This window comes from Sus scrofa, chromosome 13 (assembly GCF_000003025.6).
Source record: "Sus scrofa isolate TJ Tabasco breed Duroc chromosome 13, Sscrofa11.1, whole genome shotgun sequence".
NCBI lineage: Eukaryota > Metazoa > Chordata > Mammalia > Artiodactyla > Suidae > Sus > Sus scrofa.
In genome coordinates, this window is record NC_010455.5 from 25,722,285 (window position 1) to 25,741,914 (window position 19,630).

General features: G+C 39.8%; 1 protein-coding gene across 9 annotated transcripts in view; it reads right to left on the reverse strand.

Moving 5' to 3' along the window:
• The window catches only part of ULK4 (unc-51 like kinase 4), a 543,576-nt gene that overhangs the window by 514,395 nt on the left and 9,551 nt on the right, over nucleotides 1-19,630 (reverse strand). For all 9 annotated transcript variants that reach the window (XR_002337917.1, XR_002337916.1, XR_002337918.1 and 6 more), the window contains exons 2-8: nucleotides 18,977-19,170; nucleotides 11,575-11,674; nucleotides 9,574-9,713; nucleotides 6,147-6,309; nucleotides 3,838-3,939; nucleotides 2,893-2,976; nucleotides 574-649 (exon numbers count right to left, since the gene is read on the reverse strand). Coding sequence is in view for 5 of the 9 variants with exons in the window: in XM_021070410.1 (XP_020926069.1) it covers nucleotides 574-649; nucleotides 2,893-2,976; nucleotides 3,838-3,939; nucleotides 6,147-6,309; nucleotides 9,574-9,713; nucleotides 11,575-11,674; nucleotides 18,977-19,114 (803 nt within the window). In the remaining 4 variants the exon portion in view is untranslated. The remainder of the gene's footprint in view (nucleotides 1-573; nucleotides 650-2,892; nucleotides 2,977-3,837; nucleotides 3,940-6,146; nucleotides 6,310-9,573; nucleotides 9,714-11,574; nucleotides 11,675-18,976; nucleotides 19,171-19,630) is intronic.

The window sequence follows — 19,630 nt, forward strand, 5'->3', positions numbered from 1 at the left end:
AGTATTTCCCTATTCTAACAGTCTAAGACAGTTTTAGCCTGAAATCCACAGTGGAAAAAAATGTTACTTTTTGTATTTGGGAGTTACAAGAAAATCTGTCATACTACAAGGCGGCTATTTGATACATTAAAAGACAAAGTCACTCAGTGTAAACTCAGATTTTTTTTTTTTTTTTTTTTTTTTTGTCTTTTTCCGGGGCCACACCCATAGCATATGAAGGTTCCTAGGCTAGGGGTGGAATTGGAGCTGTAGCCGCCAGCCTACACCACAGCCACAGCAACACCAGATCCGAGCTGCATCTGCGACCCACACCACAACTCACAGCAACGCCAGATCCTTAACCCACAGAGTGAGGCCAGGGCTCGAACCCGCAACCTCATGGTTCCCAGTCGGATTCACTAACAACTGAGCCATGATGGGAACTCCTCTTTAAAAAAAAAAAAAAAAAAAAAAAAAAAAAACAGATAATTTGAACAGCTCTTCCTATATTAAGAACAGTACAATTTTAGAAGTACATTAAGGGAAAAAAAAGATTCCACTCCTAATTCTCGTTAAAATACTATCCATACATACCTTTTCTGAGGATCTTTTTGAAGTAAACCATCAAGCAAATTAATAAAATCTGAAGAAGCTTTAGGACAAGAAGAATCTATACACAAAGTAATACCCAAAAAGGAAAAAAAAGCAGTAAGTAGCTGAACATACATCCTATAACAACATTTAAAGTAATAATACTTTTTCATTTGTTTGTTTTTAGCCACACCAGGAGCATGTGGAAGGCCAGGGAATCAAACCCATGCCTCAGCAGTGACAGTGCTGGATCCTTAACCTGGGAACTCCAAAGTAATGGTATTTTAAGCACATACATTATTTTTAAGAGAAGACTGAATACATTACTAACAATTACAGCCTCCATTTAAAGGGGGAGGGGACGAAAACTAAAAACATGTTTCCCTGGACCACAAAAAACATGAATCTCAAAAACTAAGTTCTTGCTAACCTCTAAACTTTCTTTTCATTGAACAGCCCCAGGGAAGCTTACCAGCCTGACAAACTCATACCCTTTTGTCTTCAACTATTATGCCTCACTTTTCAGAGGCATTCTTAACTTGACCAGCTTTGTTTTAGAATACACTATGATTAGAATACTTGCAATTCCTATTTTAAAGATCTTATAACATGAAAACAATCACAACATTTTGATACTGTCCAATCCCATTCATTGCCAAGTATTTGTCTTTTTAAATTAGACAGGTATATACCGTGGTCAAATCATCAGCCTATGGTTAAAAGAAGTGGCCATGAAGACACTGGCTAAAGACATAACAAAGCATCCCTGAAACGAAGCCATCAAAACAGACGGTGCTACTGGGCGCTGTGGCCACAGGCTGATGAAGATCCCTGTGAAATAATTACACTTGGGTCACCAGTGGTATCCTGACTGGAGCTTTGATGTGTTCATCCTCAGATTTCTCTTCCCTGCATAAAAAAAACCTTTAACTTACAGGAAAAAACAAAAATCAATGCTATGAGTATTTAAAAAAAAAAGCAGGAAATCATTATAGGAGACAGTAATGAGTGATTTCTACAAAATCACTAATAAAAAAGAAATGTGCCTTTTTAAGAAATATCATCCATTTTTCAAAACAAAGAGTTTTGGTTTTTTCATCCAGGATGATTCTCTAAATATTAAAAATATTCTGTATTCCTATTTCTTCCATTAATCACTTCTGAAATTTTTTTTCTTTTAAAAACTCACAACCAGAATTCCCGCTGTGGCGCAGTGGAAATGAATCTGATTAGGAACCATGAGATTGTGGATTCAATCCCTGGTCTCGCTCAGTGGGTTAAGGATCTGGCTGTAAGCTGTGGTGTAGGTCGCAGACACGGCTCGGATCCGGCGTTGCTGTGGCTCTGGTGTAGGACGGCGGCTACAGCTCTGATTCAACCCCTAGCCTGGGAACCTCCATATGCTGTGGGTGCGGCTCTATAAAGCAAAAAAATAAATTAATAAAAATAAAAACTCGCAACCTTATTTTTCATAAAGTCCTGTTTTTATTTCTATGTCTTAAGAATCACACCTTTGTGGTGTACAAACAAGTATATTATGTTTTACCTTTTTGGTTTTTTACATCCTTTCCTTAAAATTGTTAATGGTAAATCGTCACATTAATTACAATTTGTATGATTATGATTAAATTTCTAACACTTTAAAAATACTACAACTATATATCTTCATTAAAAGACTTTAAGGAGTTCCCACAATGGTGCAGCAGAAACGAATCCGACTAGGAACCATGAGGTTGCGGGTTCAATCCCTGGCCTCACTCAGCAGATTAAGGATCCAGCATTGCCATGAGGTGTGGTGTAGATTGCAGACTCGGCTTGGATTCTGTGTTGCTGTGGCTGTGACGTAGGCCAGCAGCCTAGCCTGGGAATCTCCATATGTCACAGTGCGGCACTAAAAGAAAGCAAAAAAAAAAAAAAAAAAGGAGTTAACAGACTTTAAAAGCTTATCAGGGTAGCATTCTGATTCATCAAAATAAGGGCTGAGAAATGCCTAGTTTGTTCCTATACTAAATAGAAATAACTAAATGGGACATGAGTACATTAAGTACATACAAAAAAACAAAAGCTTGAGTTTTTTAAATATTTAAATTAGACTTCTTTTGATATAGAAGCACAAAGTGTATTTTTAAATGAGGGAAATTCTTAGTAGTACTTTGAATCCTCTTAAAAATGGCAAAGGAAAGGCTAACATTCCTAAAAATACCATTTTTTGACTAGAAAATATAAACTTGAGGGATTATGAATCAATAAAAACAAACTTTTGGATAAAAGTGCACCTGAGTCACTGTAAAAAATAATTACATTTATAATAAAAAATCTTACCTTTTGGAATAGGTGGCAAAGGATCTTCATAAAGAATCTTTTCAACTAATTCTGATAAACTTTCTGAGAAGAATGGAGGTTTTCCTAAAATCATGTGAAAATTGCACAATTAAACAACAGTTTGCTATCATCAAATAATAATTATTAATAAATCTCATGAATAATTCTTAATAAATCTTAACTATAGATAATTCAGCATTACTTGATTTCCAGGAAAAAAATACGTATACAGCAATAACTACTTATTGATTGCCTAGTACTTACCAAACACACTGCCTATACATTTTTTACAGTGCTGTAATTCAAAATTCATCATGCTAACAAATACGCAAATTCACTTATGGACCACTACCATGACCCAAGAGCTACACAGGCCCCAGGACATATCTGACAATTCATAGTGACAGGTGCCTTTGGAAGATTTTCTGCTAATACTCACTTTTTAGTAGTTAGGCATACCTAACATTGCAGATGATCATCATGAAAAATACCTCTATGTCCAAAGTCCCTAAAATATTGTATACGCCTACACACCAAGCAAGTCAATCAAAATCAATATATAGAAAAATTTGGAAAAAGCAGCTTTTTCGCATTTTATAGGTAAACTATGTGCAACTATAGATTTAACCTTTTTTTTCCCACTTTTTTTTTAGGGCCACACCTGTAGCATATGGAAGTTCCCAGGCTAGGGGTTAACTTGGAGCTGGAGCTGTCGGCCTACACCAGAGTCACAGCAACACCAGATCCAAGAAGGATCTGCAACTTACGCTGCACCTTGCAGCAACACCAAATCCTTAACCCACTAAGCAAGGCCAGGGATCGAACCCACATCCTTACGGATACTATGTTGGGTTCTTAACCAACTGAGTCACAATGGGAACTTGTAGATTTAACCTTTATGTGTGTGCCCTGCTCTGATTTTAAACTTAACCATAAAGTAATCACCTGCAAACATTTCATAAAGCAGACAGCCCAAAGACCAGAGGTCACTGGTGATGGAGAAGTCGGTACCCTTCACAATTTCTGGAGCTGTATAGATAGGAGATCCTAAAAACACAGGAGAAAGGACAGCTTTATTAGGCATTTGTATTGTTCCCAACACAAATCTACCTAAAAGAGACCAGGTGAGGTGAAAAAAGATGGGAGGAAAACATGCTCATGAATATAACTTCATGCATAGATCACATTTTTAACATTTTCTAATGTTATGGTTCCATTTTGCAAGACTATGTGAAAATATTTTTAAAAACTAACATTAACACCAACATTAATAGATCCTTCAGGCTATACACCACTCCCAGAGACCAGCGGTCAAGCCCACCACAAAAGCCAGCCACTGACGGATGTCAAAAAGCAAGGTTTTTACTTCAAGTGCCTACTGATCAACACACTTAAGACTGTGAGTTTGCAAAGCCTCCAGAGAAACAGAAATGGTTTTACTTTATCTTTATTCCACAGGGATATGAAGGTGAGGACTAATGCATATGACGGCATCCTTCATCCTTGATCAAAGAGGCTAATGTGCTCCCATCATGGGGACTGTTCTTAAGATTAAGCTCAGAAATAACTCAAGAGTCACTGGTGGAAACTGCCATTTCTCCTTAACACAGCCCTCTTTCCCTAATGAAAGGGGAAGATTTCAAATACACGTTCCTGAAATCTATTGCCGTCCCTATTTTCTATAATAAAAGCATAGCCCACAATATTCATTTTCAAAGAATGCCAGTCATATGACAAAAGCATAGTCCACAATACTCATTTTCAAAGAATGCCAGAATGTAACTTGGGGATTTAAAAAGCCTTCTTCTTGGGCACAAAATTTTACTCCAAGACCAGCCCAGAAAGTTAAATTTCCTTTGTTCATATTAATGAGGCCTATGGTCACCTGCTATTCCCCATCCCTTTCCCTCTTTCCCCACATCCAGGGCCATGCGATACAAGCCCAAGGATGGTCCCCTCTTCCACAGTGCCCCTGGCTTGCTGGTGAGTCTCCACAGCTTCAGTGGTCCAAAGTCTCAAGTACTTGCACTGGGAACTTAAGGAAAAAAGACCTTTACCATTTCTCGCAAAAGTTCTGGTATAAGGAGTTCCCATTGTGTGGTTCAGCAGGTTAAGTACTTGACTAGTATCCATGAGGAAGCAGGTTCGATCCCTGGCCTCGCTCAGAGGGTTAAGGATCTGGCATTGTTGCAAGCTTCGGCTTACGTCACAGACACGACTCAGATCTGGCATTGCTGTGCCTATGGTGCAGGCCAGCCACTACAGCTCTGATTTGACCCCTAGCCTAGGAATCTCCGTAAGCCACAGGTGCGGCCCTAAAAAGAAAAAAAAAAAAAAAAAAGTTCTGATATAAGAGGAGTTCTCACTATTTCATGGGTGAGTTAATGATCTGGCTTGTTTCTCCGGCCTTGCCAATTGGACCCCCTGCCCTGCACACTGAGTTAAGGATCCGGCACTGCCACAGCAGCTGCAGCTTGCAGTCAGTCCCTGACCTGGGAACTTCCATATGCTGTGGGTGCAGCCAAAAAAGGGGGAAAAAGTTTAGGTATAAGAAATATAACTTCACACTCTCCCCTCAATTTCCGCAATCTAACAGCCCAGGCCCCATCTCACTGTCAAAAGCACCCTCCCAAGGATGCACCCCTAAAAAAAATTGCCCTTACTTCCAGAACAGCAGGTATACAACTGAGTATCTCCTGAACCACTAGTATGTGCCAAACACTGCTTTAAGTGCCAGGGATTCAGCAGCAAGGGAGACAATACCTACCTCCTCGTGTTCACAAGGAGTGACCAGTGACAAGCCACAGGGAAAACTTCAGGCCCTGGACAAAGCCATCCTTAAATCCAGACTTCTCCTGGTCATTATTATTGTCAATACATTATTTGAGTGGCAATGTAAAAGGTGGCTATTACCTCATAAACACACGACATGGGCAGCCCACAACTCAAGTTCTGATCTTGAAGCCCTCCACATACTTTTATTTTTTTTTTCCTCTTGTCTTTTTGCCATTTCTTGGGCTGCTCCCACAGCATATGGAGGTTCACAGGCTAGGGGTTGAATCGGAGCTGTAGCCACCGGCCTACACCAGGCCACAGCAACGCAGGATCCAAGCCGCATCTGCAACCTACACCACAGCTCACGGCAACGCCGGATCGTTAACCCACTGAGCAAGGCAGGATTGAACCCACAACCTCACGGTTCCTAGTCAGATTCGTTAACCACTGAGCCATGACGGGAACTCCCCTTCACATACCTTTGACTCTACTTTTCATGTTTTTCTTCGGTACATTTTCTCCACTATCACCTCCTCCTTCTTCTGCTGCCACCAAGGCAAAGAACTCTTCCAAATTTTCACCTTCTACTTTGGCCAAGCAAAAATTACTGAACTTCAGTGTGCCAGGCCCTTCCAAGAGTATCTATAAAGATTAAAAAAAAATAACACATGTTCAGAAACAAATTTATTTCAAATTGCAACTCCATTAGTACTAGTACCTCTTACAATCTCACTACAGCATTAAGTACTAGCTTTCTTGCTTCATCATAATTCAGACAATTAAAAAGAAGCCAAAGAAAAATAAATCCAACATTTGAATAATAATACAATCATATATTAAACTGTCCATTCTCCGATGTATGTGATAAATGTATCATATAATCACAGAGAGAAAGTACAGTCTTTTGGGAAAGATTAAAAAAAAACAATCTATATTCATCAGCCCTCTGTGACAACTAAAAGAGGATTTAAAGACCCACCCATCCTAGATTTGTTTATCAAAGGAGGAAGTATGGATTTTGAAGTTAGAGACCTAGATATGAGCCTAGGTCCACTACTTACTGGCAGTCTGACCTGCACAATTCACTTAACCTCAATCTGAGTCTCTTCACCTATAAAATGGGGGAAATGATTTGGATTGTTGTAAGGATTGAGGTTATAAGTAACACAAAGGGCTTTTATTTATTTATTTATTTATTTTTTGTCTTTTTGCCATTTCTTGGGCAGCTCCCGCAGCACATGGAGGTTCCCAGGCTAGGCCGCTGGGCTATGCCAGAGCCACAGCAACGCGGGATCTGAGCCACGTCTACGACCTACACCACAGCTCACGGCAACGCCGGATCGTTAACCCACTGAGCAAGGCCAGGGACCGAACCCGCAACCTCATGGTTCCTAGTCGAATTCATTAACCACTACTCCACGACGGGAATTCCCACAAAGGGCTTTTAACAGTGAGTGGCTAGAGTTCCCACCATGGCTCAGCAGTTAAGGAACCTGACTACGATCCATGTGGATGTGGGTTTGATCCCTGGCCTCATTCAGTGGGTTGAGGATCCGGCGTTGCCATGAACTGTGGTGTGGGTGGCGGACTCGGCTCAGACCTGGTATGTTGCTATGGCTATGGCTGTGGCATAGGCCAGCAGCTGTAGCTCTGATTGGACCCCCAGCCTGGGAACCTCCCTATTATGCCGTGGGTGTGGCCCGAAAAATTAAAAAAAAAAAAAAGTGAGTGGCATGTGATAGGTGTCAAGTCTGATATAATTTGTGATAAGAAGTAATCTGTTGATCATTGAAATCATGCCAGGAACCCCTATTCTATCTTATCTTCCCTTGCAATGGGTGAGGGAGGGCTTTTTGGTCTTTAAAGAGCAGTTTAAAGTCTACTCAACTTCTAATCATAAATACCAAGGATGTCTGTTAGTCTCCCACAGTGACTTTTAAACTTCTTTTGAGCACCTGGAGGCCTTGTTCAGAAAAACTACTAGTCCTACCCCCAGAATTTCTGATTCAACAAGTCTGGGGTGGAGCCCAAGAATCTGCATTTCTAACAAGTCCCAGGTAATGCTGATGCTGCCGGTCCAGGGAACACACTTTTTGAATCACCAGCAGGGAGCAGAAAAAAAAAATTTTTTAAATCAGTCAATATTTTAGACTTTGCAAGCCATAAGGTCTCTGTCCTGACTGGAAGCTCCTAGATTATAAACAGCTGACACTAGACCTTATTAAAGAGCTCCCAGGAGTTCCCGTCGTGGCGCAGTGGTTAACGGATCTGACTAGGAACCATGACGTTGCGGGTTCGGTCCCTGCCCTTGCTCAGTGGGTTAACGATCTGGCGTTGCCGTGAGCTGTGGTGTAGGTTGCAGACTCGGCTCGGATCCCGCGTTGCTGTGGCTCTGGCGTAGGCTGGTGGCTACAGCTCCGATTCGACCCCTAGCCTGGGAACCTCCATATGCTGTGGGAGCGGCCCAAAGAAATAGCAAAAAGACAAAAAAAAAAAAGAGCTCCCATACAGAGATGGGCACATTACAGTCTTTGGGCCAAATTCTGCTACTGCCTATATTTGCGCAAGCACAAGCCAAGAGTGGTTTTTGTGTTTCTAAACTGTTGAAAAAAATAAAAGTAATATTTCTTTTCTATTTTTTGTTTGTTTGTTTTTTTAGGGCCACACTCCCAGCAAATGAAAGTTCCCAGGCTAGGGGTCAAATTGGAGCTGCAGCTGCCAGTCTACACCACAGGCACAGAAACGTCAGGTCCAAGCCGCGTCCCTGACGTAGGCCACAGCTCATGGCAACACCGGATCCTTTAAATCACTGGGGCCAGGAATCGAACCTGCATCCCATGGACACCAGTAGGCTTGGTTTCCACAACCGGAACTCCCCAAAAAGTAACATTTCTTGACATTTGATAATTACAGGAAATTTACATTTCAGTGTCCATAAATACAGTTTTCTTGAAACAAAGCCACATTTACAAACTGTCTATAGCTGCTTTCATGGCTGTAACACAGTTAAGTGGTTATAGACATGACCTAAGTATACAAATATTTCAAACAAGAACTTCTAGTCATTATATAGAGTTTTTAAGGAGTTTTTTTTTTTTTTAAGTTCACTTATGTCCTTATACCGATGGCCTACAATAATGCTTAACCAGGAAATATTCAACTTTTCATTTCATTGCGTTCACACTAACAAAGGAAAAGTAGCAGACCTATAACACATACAAACGTGTAAGAGCTCCAACTTATAAAGATAACAACAGATGTCACTGAGAGCATACTATCTCCCAGAAAGTGTTCTAGAAGTTTAACATAAATATACTACGTAATCCTCACATCTCCCTGAAATACGTATCTCCATTATCACAGGCAAGAAAACTAAGGTGCAAAAAGAAAGAAAGGGTAACTCGTCCAGGGCACACAGCTTCTAAATGGCAGTCAATGTCACTAAGACACTAAACAGGTGTTATGACCCTTTTTCACTGAAACACATTTATTTATGGGTAGTTTTACCAGAAAAATATTTAATCCATAATATTAGTAACCATACATATAGAGCCAAGAATGCTATTATCAAATTAAAATTACGGCTTTTAACTGCGTACTATAGGAATGAAGAGTCTCGTTTTATACATCTATTGAGCTCATCATTCACAATAAACCTCAAGAACAGTCATTACTCAAAGAACCCTCAAAGGAGGGGACACTTTGCATTCTAAAAGCTACTTCAATGGGTAGCTAAATAGGAACCTAAAGTACAATACTGTATGTTTCCCTTAATTAAAAAAAAAAAAATGTTAACTTAAAATTTCAAGACGTTCTATATCGAAATTGCATCTAAAAATAAAAACCCCTTTCTGGAAGCATTTATAAACTAAGACATAAACAGGAAATCAAACTTTCATGAATTACCTTCCCAGGAGAAATGTCACAAAAGAGAATTCCGAGTTGATGAAGATGATGTAATCCAGTAATCAGGTCAATCCCAAATTCTCTCACAACATCTTCAGGAAGGTTTTCATCTTGAGCAATAACCATTTCTAAGGAACCACCTGCAAGTTGAGTTAAATTCCCCACTTAATTTTGTGTTTCTTTCTTTCTTTTTTTCGGCTGCCCTGCAGCATATGGAGTTTCCGGACCAGGGATCAGATCTAAGCCACAGTGGCGGCAATGCCAGATCCTTAACCCACTACGCTGGGCTGAGGATCGAACCTGCAGCGTTCCCAAGATGCTGCTGATCCCCTTACACCACAATGCGAACTCCTAAATCACCCACTTGTACCCACCAAATTACATAGTGCCTCTGAGAGGTTCCATGCTGGGACCTTTGCATTAAAACATGGTAACATCAGTACACCTGCAATCTGCCAGGAAAAACATACATATGAACCAACAGTGATCCATGCACCCCCCAAAAAATCCCCACGCTCCAGAGCCAGGTCAGGAAGAACCACCACCAGGTCTGGAAGAGTGGTCAATAAGAATGCTGGGAGGATGAAGGGAGAAATCATTCTGGTGCTATGATTTCTCATTCCAAATCCCTCAAGGGGAAAAAAAAAAAAAAAAAAAGTACAAAAATTTAGGTTAGTTTATTGACCTAAACTGTGCATCAATCACATTAGCGTAATCATGTTGATTCCTATGCAAGGTTAGGTCACATTGTACAAGTACTGTATGGCCAAAAAAAAAAAAAAAAAAAAGTTCTCTTCCTTAAAGGTTAGAAAATCACCAACTTCAATGCATACCACTGATGAAATTAAGGTCCAAAGGCAGACACACTGGGAATTCCATCTCTGTACCTTTTCAGGGTCCCAGTCACATCTCTACCATCTAAGGACTGGAAACAAACTTTTTTTTTTAGGGTCAAAATAACAACAGGAGTTGAGTTCAGAGAAAGTACACTTCTTAGCTGGCAACTGACAGTGCAATCAGAATTACTGTGATGAAAGTAGAAGATACTCTGGGCTTTGTTCATTTGTTTGGTGAGTGAAGAATCATTTCAAACACAGACATATATCAGAGTTAAGCTATTACAGTGGCCAGGGGTCACGAATAACAGCTGAAGCAAAAAGGAATATAGACTGAGTGTCCTGATCACCTCAACAGTATGAATACACCTTATGAAAGTAATTAAACCATAGTCCCCTCCTTTTGATTCAGAAAAATCCAAAGGAGTTATTATTCCAAATAATCTCTTGCATGATTCTATTTTATAAATGCTAAGTGCCAACAGATAAGAGACTCATAAAGCTAGAAATATTTATACCTTCACATTTAATGATTCTTTATTATTACTCACTATACAAACAGAAATACACTGTGGTACTTGTTACTTTTTCCTAAAGACACTGAAACTAAAAGCCAGATAATCTCTATGTATTTAGTCACGTTTCACCATGTATATAGGTCTAGAAAGTTATATCAAGCAAGAGCAGTAACATGCTATCTCTAATTATTGTTAGGCGGTGTTATTTGTTGAGTCATCTTTGTACTTTCCCACACTGCTTAAGTTTTTATTAAGAGCAAGTATTCTTTGCATAAAAGTAAAAAGATGAGCACTTTACAAACTAATTAGCTAAGAGCTAGCTGACCTAAAATAGTTTTTTATGTATTGAGAAAGCTTGTTTGATAAGCACTAAAAATATTTCTAAGTTTCCTATAGGTGATTTCATAGTATTTTATACCAAAGTAAACCCCAAATTGAATTTTACATTGTCTTCCTCTTACCAAACATCTTAGCTCTTTTCCTGTCCCTGGTATCAAACCATTGTTGTTCAAGTTAACGTAGTCAATAGTATTAACACTATTTATATTTTTAATAGAAGGAAAAACAGAAAATAACAAAAGCTACATGATATGTTTTTTAAAAACCACATAAGGTGGCTGTAATTGTAGCACCTCTTACACACTTACCTGTGCAGAGTTCTACAACTAGCCAGAGATGATTGCTGGTTTCATACCATTCGTGAAAAGTTACAATATTCTTGTGTTTAATTTCATGGGTGAGACGGACCTATAAAAACACACAGCATTCACACATCAAAAAAAAGTTCTTAAAACCCTTGTATCTACGAAGAAACCCCTAGACACACAACTGGAAAATACATAAAGAAACAGTGGAATTTATGTAGTGGACTTCTATATAGACATTAAGAATGATGTTTATGAAAGCTGGTGACATGGAAAAACACTAATTCAATGTATAATCGTTAAAAAAGAACAAAACCTAATGTAATAGTTTTGAGTATTTGTGTGAATTTACACTGAGGAAACAGTCATAGGAAAATGAGCACAGGTTACACAACAAAATAGCACTGTTGTGAGTAGAATTACTGAAGTTTTTAAATTTTTTCTACTTCTCATTTTCTGTTTCCTATAGTAACTATACAGTACTTTAATAATCAGAAAAAAAAATAATTTTGAAGGAGGAAAAAAAGCTTTACTAAGTAAAAATAACCTAAAGGCTCAATAATATAATAATAGTTAAATAAGTTGTATATCAGGAGTTCCCTTAGAGGCTCAGCAGTTTAATGAACCCGACTAGGATCCATGAGGATGTGGGTTTGATCCCTGGTCTCGCTGAGTAGCTAAGGATCTGGCGTTGCTGTGAGCTGCAGTGCAGATGGCAAACAAAGCTCAGATCTGGTGTTGCAGTAGATGTGGTGTAGGCCAGAGCTGTAGCTCTGATTTGACCCCCTGCCTGGGAACCTCCATATGCCACTGATGCAGCCCTAAAATGACCAAAAAAAAAAAAGTTGTACATCAACTTATTATTAGGCCAACATGAAAGTATTTACTGAATTTTATAACAACATGGAAAAATGACATTGTTACAACGTTAAGTGAAAGAAGCAAGAAACAAAAATACCATGATAAAAAATTTTTTAAACTCTTAGAAAAAAAAGACTGGAAGAAACAAACCAAAACAGAACAGTGATTGTATTCAGATAACACAATAATGCTGCTTTCTTCCTTCTGTTTATTTTCCATATTCTCTAAATTTTCTATAATGACAATGTGTATTACTTTTATAATTTTTAAAAGAAATCTCAAAGAATTCCGTAATTTTCTTTGTAAACATATTCCTAGTGAATCCTAATATCAATTTATTTAGATTACTAAAAGAGGAATCACTACAAGTATACTGATCTTAAAATGTACACTTCCAAAAAAAACATTGAGTTAAAGAAAATTTTTTAATTAAAATGTATATTTAGATTACAAGAATATCTGTGCAACAAAAACAAGAGTGAATTTAAAACTCAATAGTAAAGATGTAAAAGCCTGTCCATTAAAAAATACTAAGGCAGGAGTTCCTGTCATGGTACAGTGGAAACGAATCTGACTAGGAACCATGAGTTGTGGGTTCGATCCCTAGCCTTGCTCAGTGGGTTAAGCAAGGCCAGGCGTTGCCCTGAGCTGTGGTGTAGATTGTGCAGACTGAGCTCGGATCTGGCATTGCTGTGGCTATGGTGTAGGCCAGCAGCTGAGCTGTAGTTCTGATTAGACCCATAGCCTGGAAATCTCCATAAGCCACAGGTGTGGCCAGAAAAAGCAAAAAAAAAAAAAAAAAAAAAATATATATATATATATATATATATATATATACATACACACACACACACACACACACACACACACACACACACACACACACACTAAGGTGCTTTGGAGATTTTGCTTTCTCCCTTGAAAAATCCCATTAAATATAAAAAGAACTAAACCACAAAACTATACATTATTAGCAAACCATCAAGAGTCAGAATTGCTGATGACTACCAACATGCTGTGGATCCTCACTGCCTCATTTTCTTTAAAAAAAAAAAAGAAGGGAGTTCCCGTCGTGGCGCAGTGGTTAACGAATCCGACTAGGAACCATGAGGTTGCGGGTTCGGTCCCTGCCCTTGCTCAGTGGGTTAACGATCCGGCATTGCCGTGAGCTGTGGTGTAGGTTGCAGACACGGCTCGGATCCTGCGTTGCTGTGGCTCTGGCGTAGGCCGGTGGCTACAGCTCCGATTCAACCCCTAGCCTGGGAACCTCCATATGCCGCGGGAGCGGCCCAAGAAATAGCAACAACAACAACAAAAAGACAAAAGACAAAAAAAAAAAAATCATGGCATTCCCATCATGGCTCAGCGGAAACGAATCCAAGTAGGACCCATGAGGTTGTGGGTTCGATCCCTGGCCTCACTCAGTGGGTTAAGGATCCAGTGTTGCTGTGCACTGCGGTGTAGGCCAGCTGCTACAGCTCCAACTCAACCCCTAGCCTGGGAACCTCCATACGCCGTGAGTGCAGCCCTAAAAAGACAAAAAGACCAAAAAAAAAAAAAAATCATATATAGGAGTTCCCTGGTGGCTCAGCAGGTTAAGGATCTGGCATTGTCAGTGTTGTCTCTCTGATTACTGCTGTGGCACAGGTTCAGTCCCTGGCCTGGGAACTTCTGCATGCCATGGACAAGACCAAAAATATCATATACAAATTCAACTGTCACTCAAAACAGGCTATTGGCCCCTAATTTGTAGAAATATAGAGCTCTTTGTTTCAGAAACAGAATTTAGCACACTCTAGGGACAACTAGGTGGGCTCATGTTGTAACAAAAATAAAGGAAAAATGGGGACTTCCCAGTGTGGCTCAATAGGTTAAGAATCCAATGTCAGCAGCTCGGGTCCATGAGGAGGCACAGGTTCAATCCCTGGCCCAGGAACTTCCATATGCTTCAGGTGCGGCCATAAATAAATAAATAAATAATAAAGGAAAATCAATCTACATGACTTAGAAGACAGATGGGAAGAAAACCAAACATCTGAGTGAAGAAGGGAGAATTGGAGGAACACCTTGTAATACATCCCAACATGAGGTCACGAGGGAATGGGGAGGACACTAGATGAGCATATTTTAACACACAGCCACTGATTCAGGCAGGAGAAGGGGGTCCTCGTGAAAAGGCAAAAGGAGTATGGAAACCCCAACAGAATTCAGGCTACAGCACACTCCTCCAAACTTCCCCATCACTCAAAATATATCAACTGCCTACTGTTCCTGACACTGGGCTACCAGTCTCACCCTCCACCCTCACCTCAACCACCCATCTGTGGCCTGTGCTGGCCGCCAGGGGAAACTTGCCACAAAGGGCTACTGTGCTCTTGAGAAGCAGCTGGTCTGAACTGGGATGAGCCCCCAAGTATAAAATACACACCAGATGCTCAATATTTAACATCAAAAGAAGAAAAATGATCAATATTTTATATTGATTCCATGTTGAAATAATACATTGCACATAATAGATTAACACACATTAATAAAATCAATTTCACCTATTTATTTTCCTTTTTTTTTTTTTTAGGACCACACCCAAGCATATGGTGGTTCCCAGGCTAGGGGTTGTATCAGAGCTGTAGCTGCTGACCAACACCACAGCCACAGCAACACAGGATCTGAACCGCGTCTGCAACCTACACCACAGCTCACAGCAACACCAGATCCTTAACCCACTGAGAGAGGCCAGGGATTGAACCTGAGTCTTCCTGGATACTAGTTGGGTTCGTTAACCACTGAGTTACCATGGGAACTCCTATTTTCCCTTTTTCAATTTAGATACTATGAACTTTGAAATTAGATGTATAGCCCCCACTGTATTGCTATTAGATAGTATTGCTAGATTTTTTTACTAATGACTGTATTTTCTCCAAAATCTCTTCTACACACCCTAGTCCATGACTATCACTCACTCTCTAGTTCACTCACTCTAGTACTCCAAGTCTGGTTCAATTCAATCCTCCACAGAGACACAGACCAGGCAGAGCTACTTCCATTCAGGATTCCCAATCTCCAATGGCCCCAGTCAGTCTGTCCTCCAAGTGACTATTCACACCTTTTCTTTCCTCTTTTCTAGAACACTGCCTTCCCCTTCCCCCAACTCCTAACTCAAGACTTAATCTTCTCATCTCAGAGAAATTCCTCAGGTTCCCAACTCCAAATCTACCAACTAACGTGTATCTTGTCTCATATAGCTAGCTGTCTTCCCTTAACTGTTCACATTACTTTCAAAAGCCAACACCTTCTCCTGCCCCTAAGAACAGCTGTTTTCAAAAATCAAAAGACAAAAAACAACGAAAATAACAAATGTTGTCGAGGATGTATAAAAATGGGATCCCTTGTGTACTGTTGGTGGGAATGTAAAATGGTATACTCTCTGGAAAACAGAACGGCATGGCAATCCCTCAAAAAATTAAACAGAATTACCATAGAAGAGTTCCCCCTGTGGCACAGTAGATTAAGGATCCAGCATTGCTGCAACTGCGACGTAGGTCACAGCTGTGGCTCAGATTTGATTTCTGGCCTGGGAACTTCCACATGCCGTGCATGCAGCCGAAAAAGAAAAAAAAAAAAAAAAAAAAAAAACAAGGAATTAACATAGGATCCAGCAATTCCACACATGGGTATGTGATTAAAAGCAGGATCTTGACATATCTGTATACACATGACCAAAGCAGCATTACTCACAATAGCCAAAAGGTAGAAGCAAACAAAGGGCCCAGAGACAGGTGAGTAAGAAGCAAAATGTGGTATGAACACATGGTAGAATACTATTGTCTTAAAAACAAAAGAAATTCCGACATATGCTACAATGTGGATGAGCCCTGAGGCAACCATGCTAAGTGAAATAAGTCACAAAAAGACAAATTTTGCATGATTCCACTCACAGGAGGTACCTTTCAGAGATAGAAAGTTAGAGTGGTGATTACCAGAGGCCAGGAAAAGAGAAAATGGGAAGTTATTGTTTAATGTGTACAGAGTTTCAGTTCTGCAAGATGAGAAGAGTTCTGGATGATTCAACAATTGAACTCTTGGTACTTACCCAAAAGAGTTGAAAACTTATGTTCACACAAAAACCTGCCCTCAGGGAAATCTCTGTACCTTCTCCTTAATTTTGCTATGAATCTCAAAGCACTACTAAAAAAAAACCTTAAAAAGGAATTCCCATTGTGGCACAATGGGATTGGTGGCATCTCTGCAGCATCAGTTTGCAGGTTCAATCCCCAGCCCGGCACAGGGGGTTAAGCATCCAGTGTTGCTGCAGCTACAGCTTAGTTCCAACTGCAGCTCGGATCTGATCCCTGGCTGGAAACTCCATATGCGGCAGGCTGCCAATAAAGAAAAGAAAAAAAAAAACTGTAAAAAAAAGTTCTGGAGATGGTGATGGCTGCACAGCAATATGCATGTGCTTAATATCAAACTGTACACTTTATTTTTTATTACTCAATGAATTTATTACATTTATAGTTGTACAATGATCATCATGATCCAATTTTGTAGGGTTTCCAACCCACAACCCCTACACATTCCCCCACTCCCCAAATCAAACTGTACACTTTAAATGGTTAAGATGGGAGTTCCCATCATGGCTCAGCAGAAACAAATCTGACTAGTATCCTTGAGGATGCAGGTTCAATCCCTGGCCTGGGTCAGTGGGTTAAGCATTTGGCGTTGCCGTGAGCTGTGGCGTAGGTTGCAGACATGGCTTGGATCTGACATTGCTGTGGCTGTGGTGTAGACCAGCAGCTACAGCTCTGATTAGACCCCTAGCCTGGGAACTTCCATGTGCCGTGGGTACAGCCCTAAAAAGACAAAAATAAAATGAAATGAAATAAAAAATAAAATGGTTAGGATGATAAATTTTATGTGATGTGTATTTTACAACTTTTTTTATTTCCCCAATACATTATTTTTTTTTCTACTGTATGGCATGGTGACCCACTTACTACCTCACACCAGTCAGAATGACCATCATTAATAAGTCCACAAATTAACAAATGCTGGAGGGGGTGTGGAGAAAAGGGAACCCTCCTGCACTGTTGGTGGAAATGCAAGTTGGTACAACCACTATGGAGAACAGTATGGAGGTACCTTAGAAATCTATACATAGAACTACCATATGACCCAGCCATCCCACTCTTGGGCACATATCCGACAAAACTCCTTAAAAAAGACACATGTACCTGCATGTTCATTGCAGCACTATTCACAATAGCCAAGACAACCCAATGCCCATTGACAGATGATTGGATTAGGAAGATGTGATGTGGTCTATATACACAATGGAATACTGCTCAGCCATAAAAAAGAATGACATAATGCCATTTACAGCAACATGGATGGAACTAGAGACTCTCATACTGAATGAAATAAGTCAGAAAGAGAAAGACAAATACCATATGATATCACTTATATCTGGACTCTAATATACGCTACAAATGAACCTCTCCACAGAAAAGAATACCACAACTTTTTTCGAAGGTTTGATAGGGATGGAGTAGGCACAGTTAGTTGTAGAAGTCCCAGTAAAGGATCATAGATAGAGAGGGAAATCTAGGGGACTTTGGGAGATCACTGTAAGTTAATAATTAGCTCAGAAAAGCCATCAGGGCTGCTTGACTAGTGGAACTACAAGAATTGCCTCAGGTCATTGGGTGGGAATGGGATTAGGCCTGCATTCAGATTCAGACCAAGGGCAGGAGTTTGAGGACCACCTTTCTGCTGATTTGAATACACACCTTACCGGATACTAAGGAGGAGCTACCACTCCCAGAAAGGAAGAGATGGGCTTTTCTAACCCCCACACCCCTTGAAGGATAAAAACTGCAGCCCAACGGCTCCTGGGGCAGAGCTGCAGCTCTCACAAGGGTCCTATCTTAATAAATCTATTTCTTATGTATCACTTTGTCTCTCGCTGAATTCCTTCTGCCAGGAGAAATGAAGAACCTGAATCTCAGTCAGTCCAGATACAGGGTGAGTGATTCTAATTTAAAACCGTGGGTTTAAGTCCTAATCTGGGTTTAGGCTGGGTTAGAGTTCCAGCACCTGGGTTCAAGTCCCAGTCTGTGTTCTGGCGAGGTTCAGGCTATTAGTACTGTCAGTTTCAGGTTGGGGGAAAAAAATCAGCTTTGGTCCAAGCCTGGACTGTAAAGCAGTACAGCTATTCCAAACTCAAGTCACTCTCACCCAGTGTCCTTCCTTCAGAAAGCCTCATAATCACACAATAAATTTAAAAGCAAATGATTTCATATAGATTCTATTTTCCCTGACTCTAACAAAAAAAAAAAAAAAAAACTGTTAAATTGCTAATTTTGGGGGGTATGTTTATTAGTCATTATTCAGGATTGGTGGCACTCAACAGACAGAAGTTGTCCATTCCAGCCTGAAAATGCACCATTTGCTATAGAGAGTTCAATGGCTTCTGGTTACATGCTACTTACTCTATCTGATCATAGCTCTGTCTTTTTCCAAAGGGAGGGAAACATGCTTGACTTACCCAATTGGTTATTTCAGGCCTCTTGCACTTATCAGTACAAAGAATAGCTACAAAATTGATTGTTCCCTTCCGTCGCCCTTTATAGACAACAGTTTTGCTTCCTCTGCCAATCTCCTCGTACAGAATGAAGTTTTCCATCTCTGGGCTGACTTCTCACATTCGATAAAATGACAGCCTAATAGCATCTCTAGCTCCTAAAAAGTAAACAAAACATAACACTTAAAAATGCAAGCTATGTTGGAAAAACGAATGGATATAGGTATACGTATGACTGATTCACTTTGCTGTACACCTGAAACTAATACATTTTAAGTCAACTATACTCCAATAAAATTAAGTTTTTAAAAAATACAAACTACCTGAATGACCAATTAGGCTAGGATATTTAAATGTAAATAAATCTAATAATTCTATAAATTCAAAAATGTTGAATACTAGTGTCCTTCTTTTGTACAGTGATGAAAGCGAAATGAAAATAAATAAACAATTCACAAACCAATATTCAACTCCCTAGCAACAAGATCTTAACAAAGATAATGAAAATGACAGGATATTTCCAACACATGGGACAAATTCAGGGATATGAATGAAAGTTTGGCCAAGTTTTTTTTTTTTTTTTTTTTCTTTTCTTTGTTAAGGCTGCACTTACAGCAT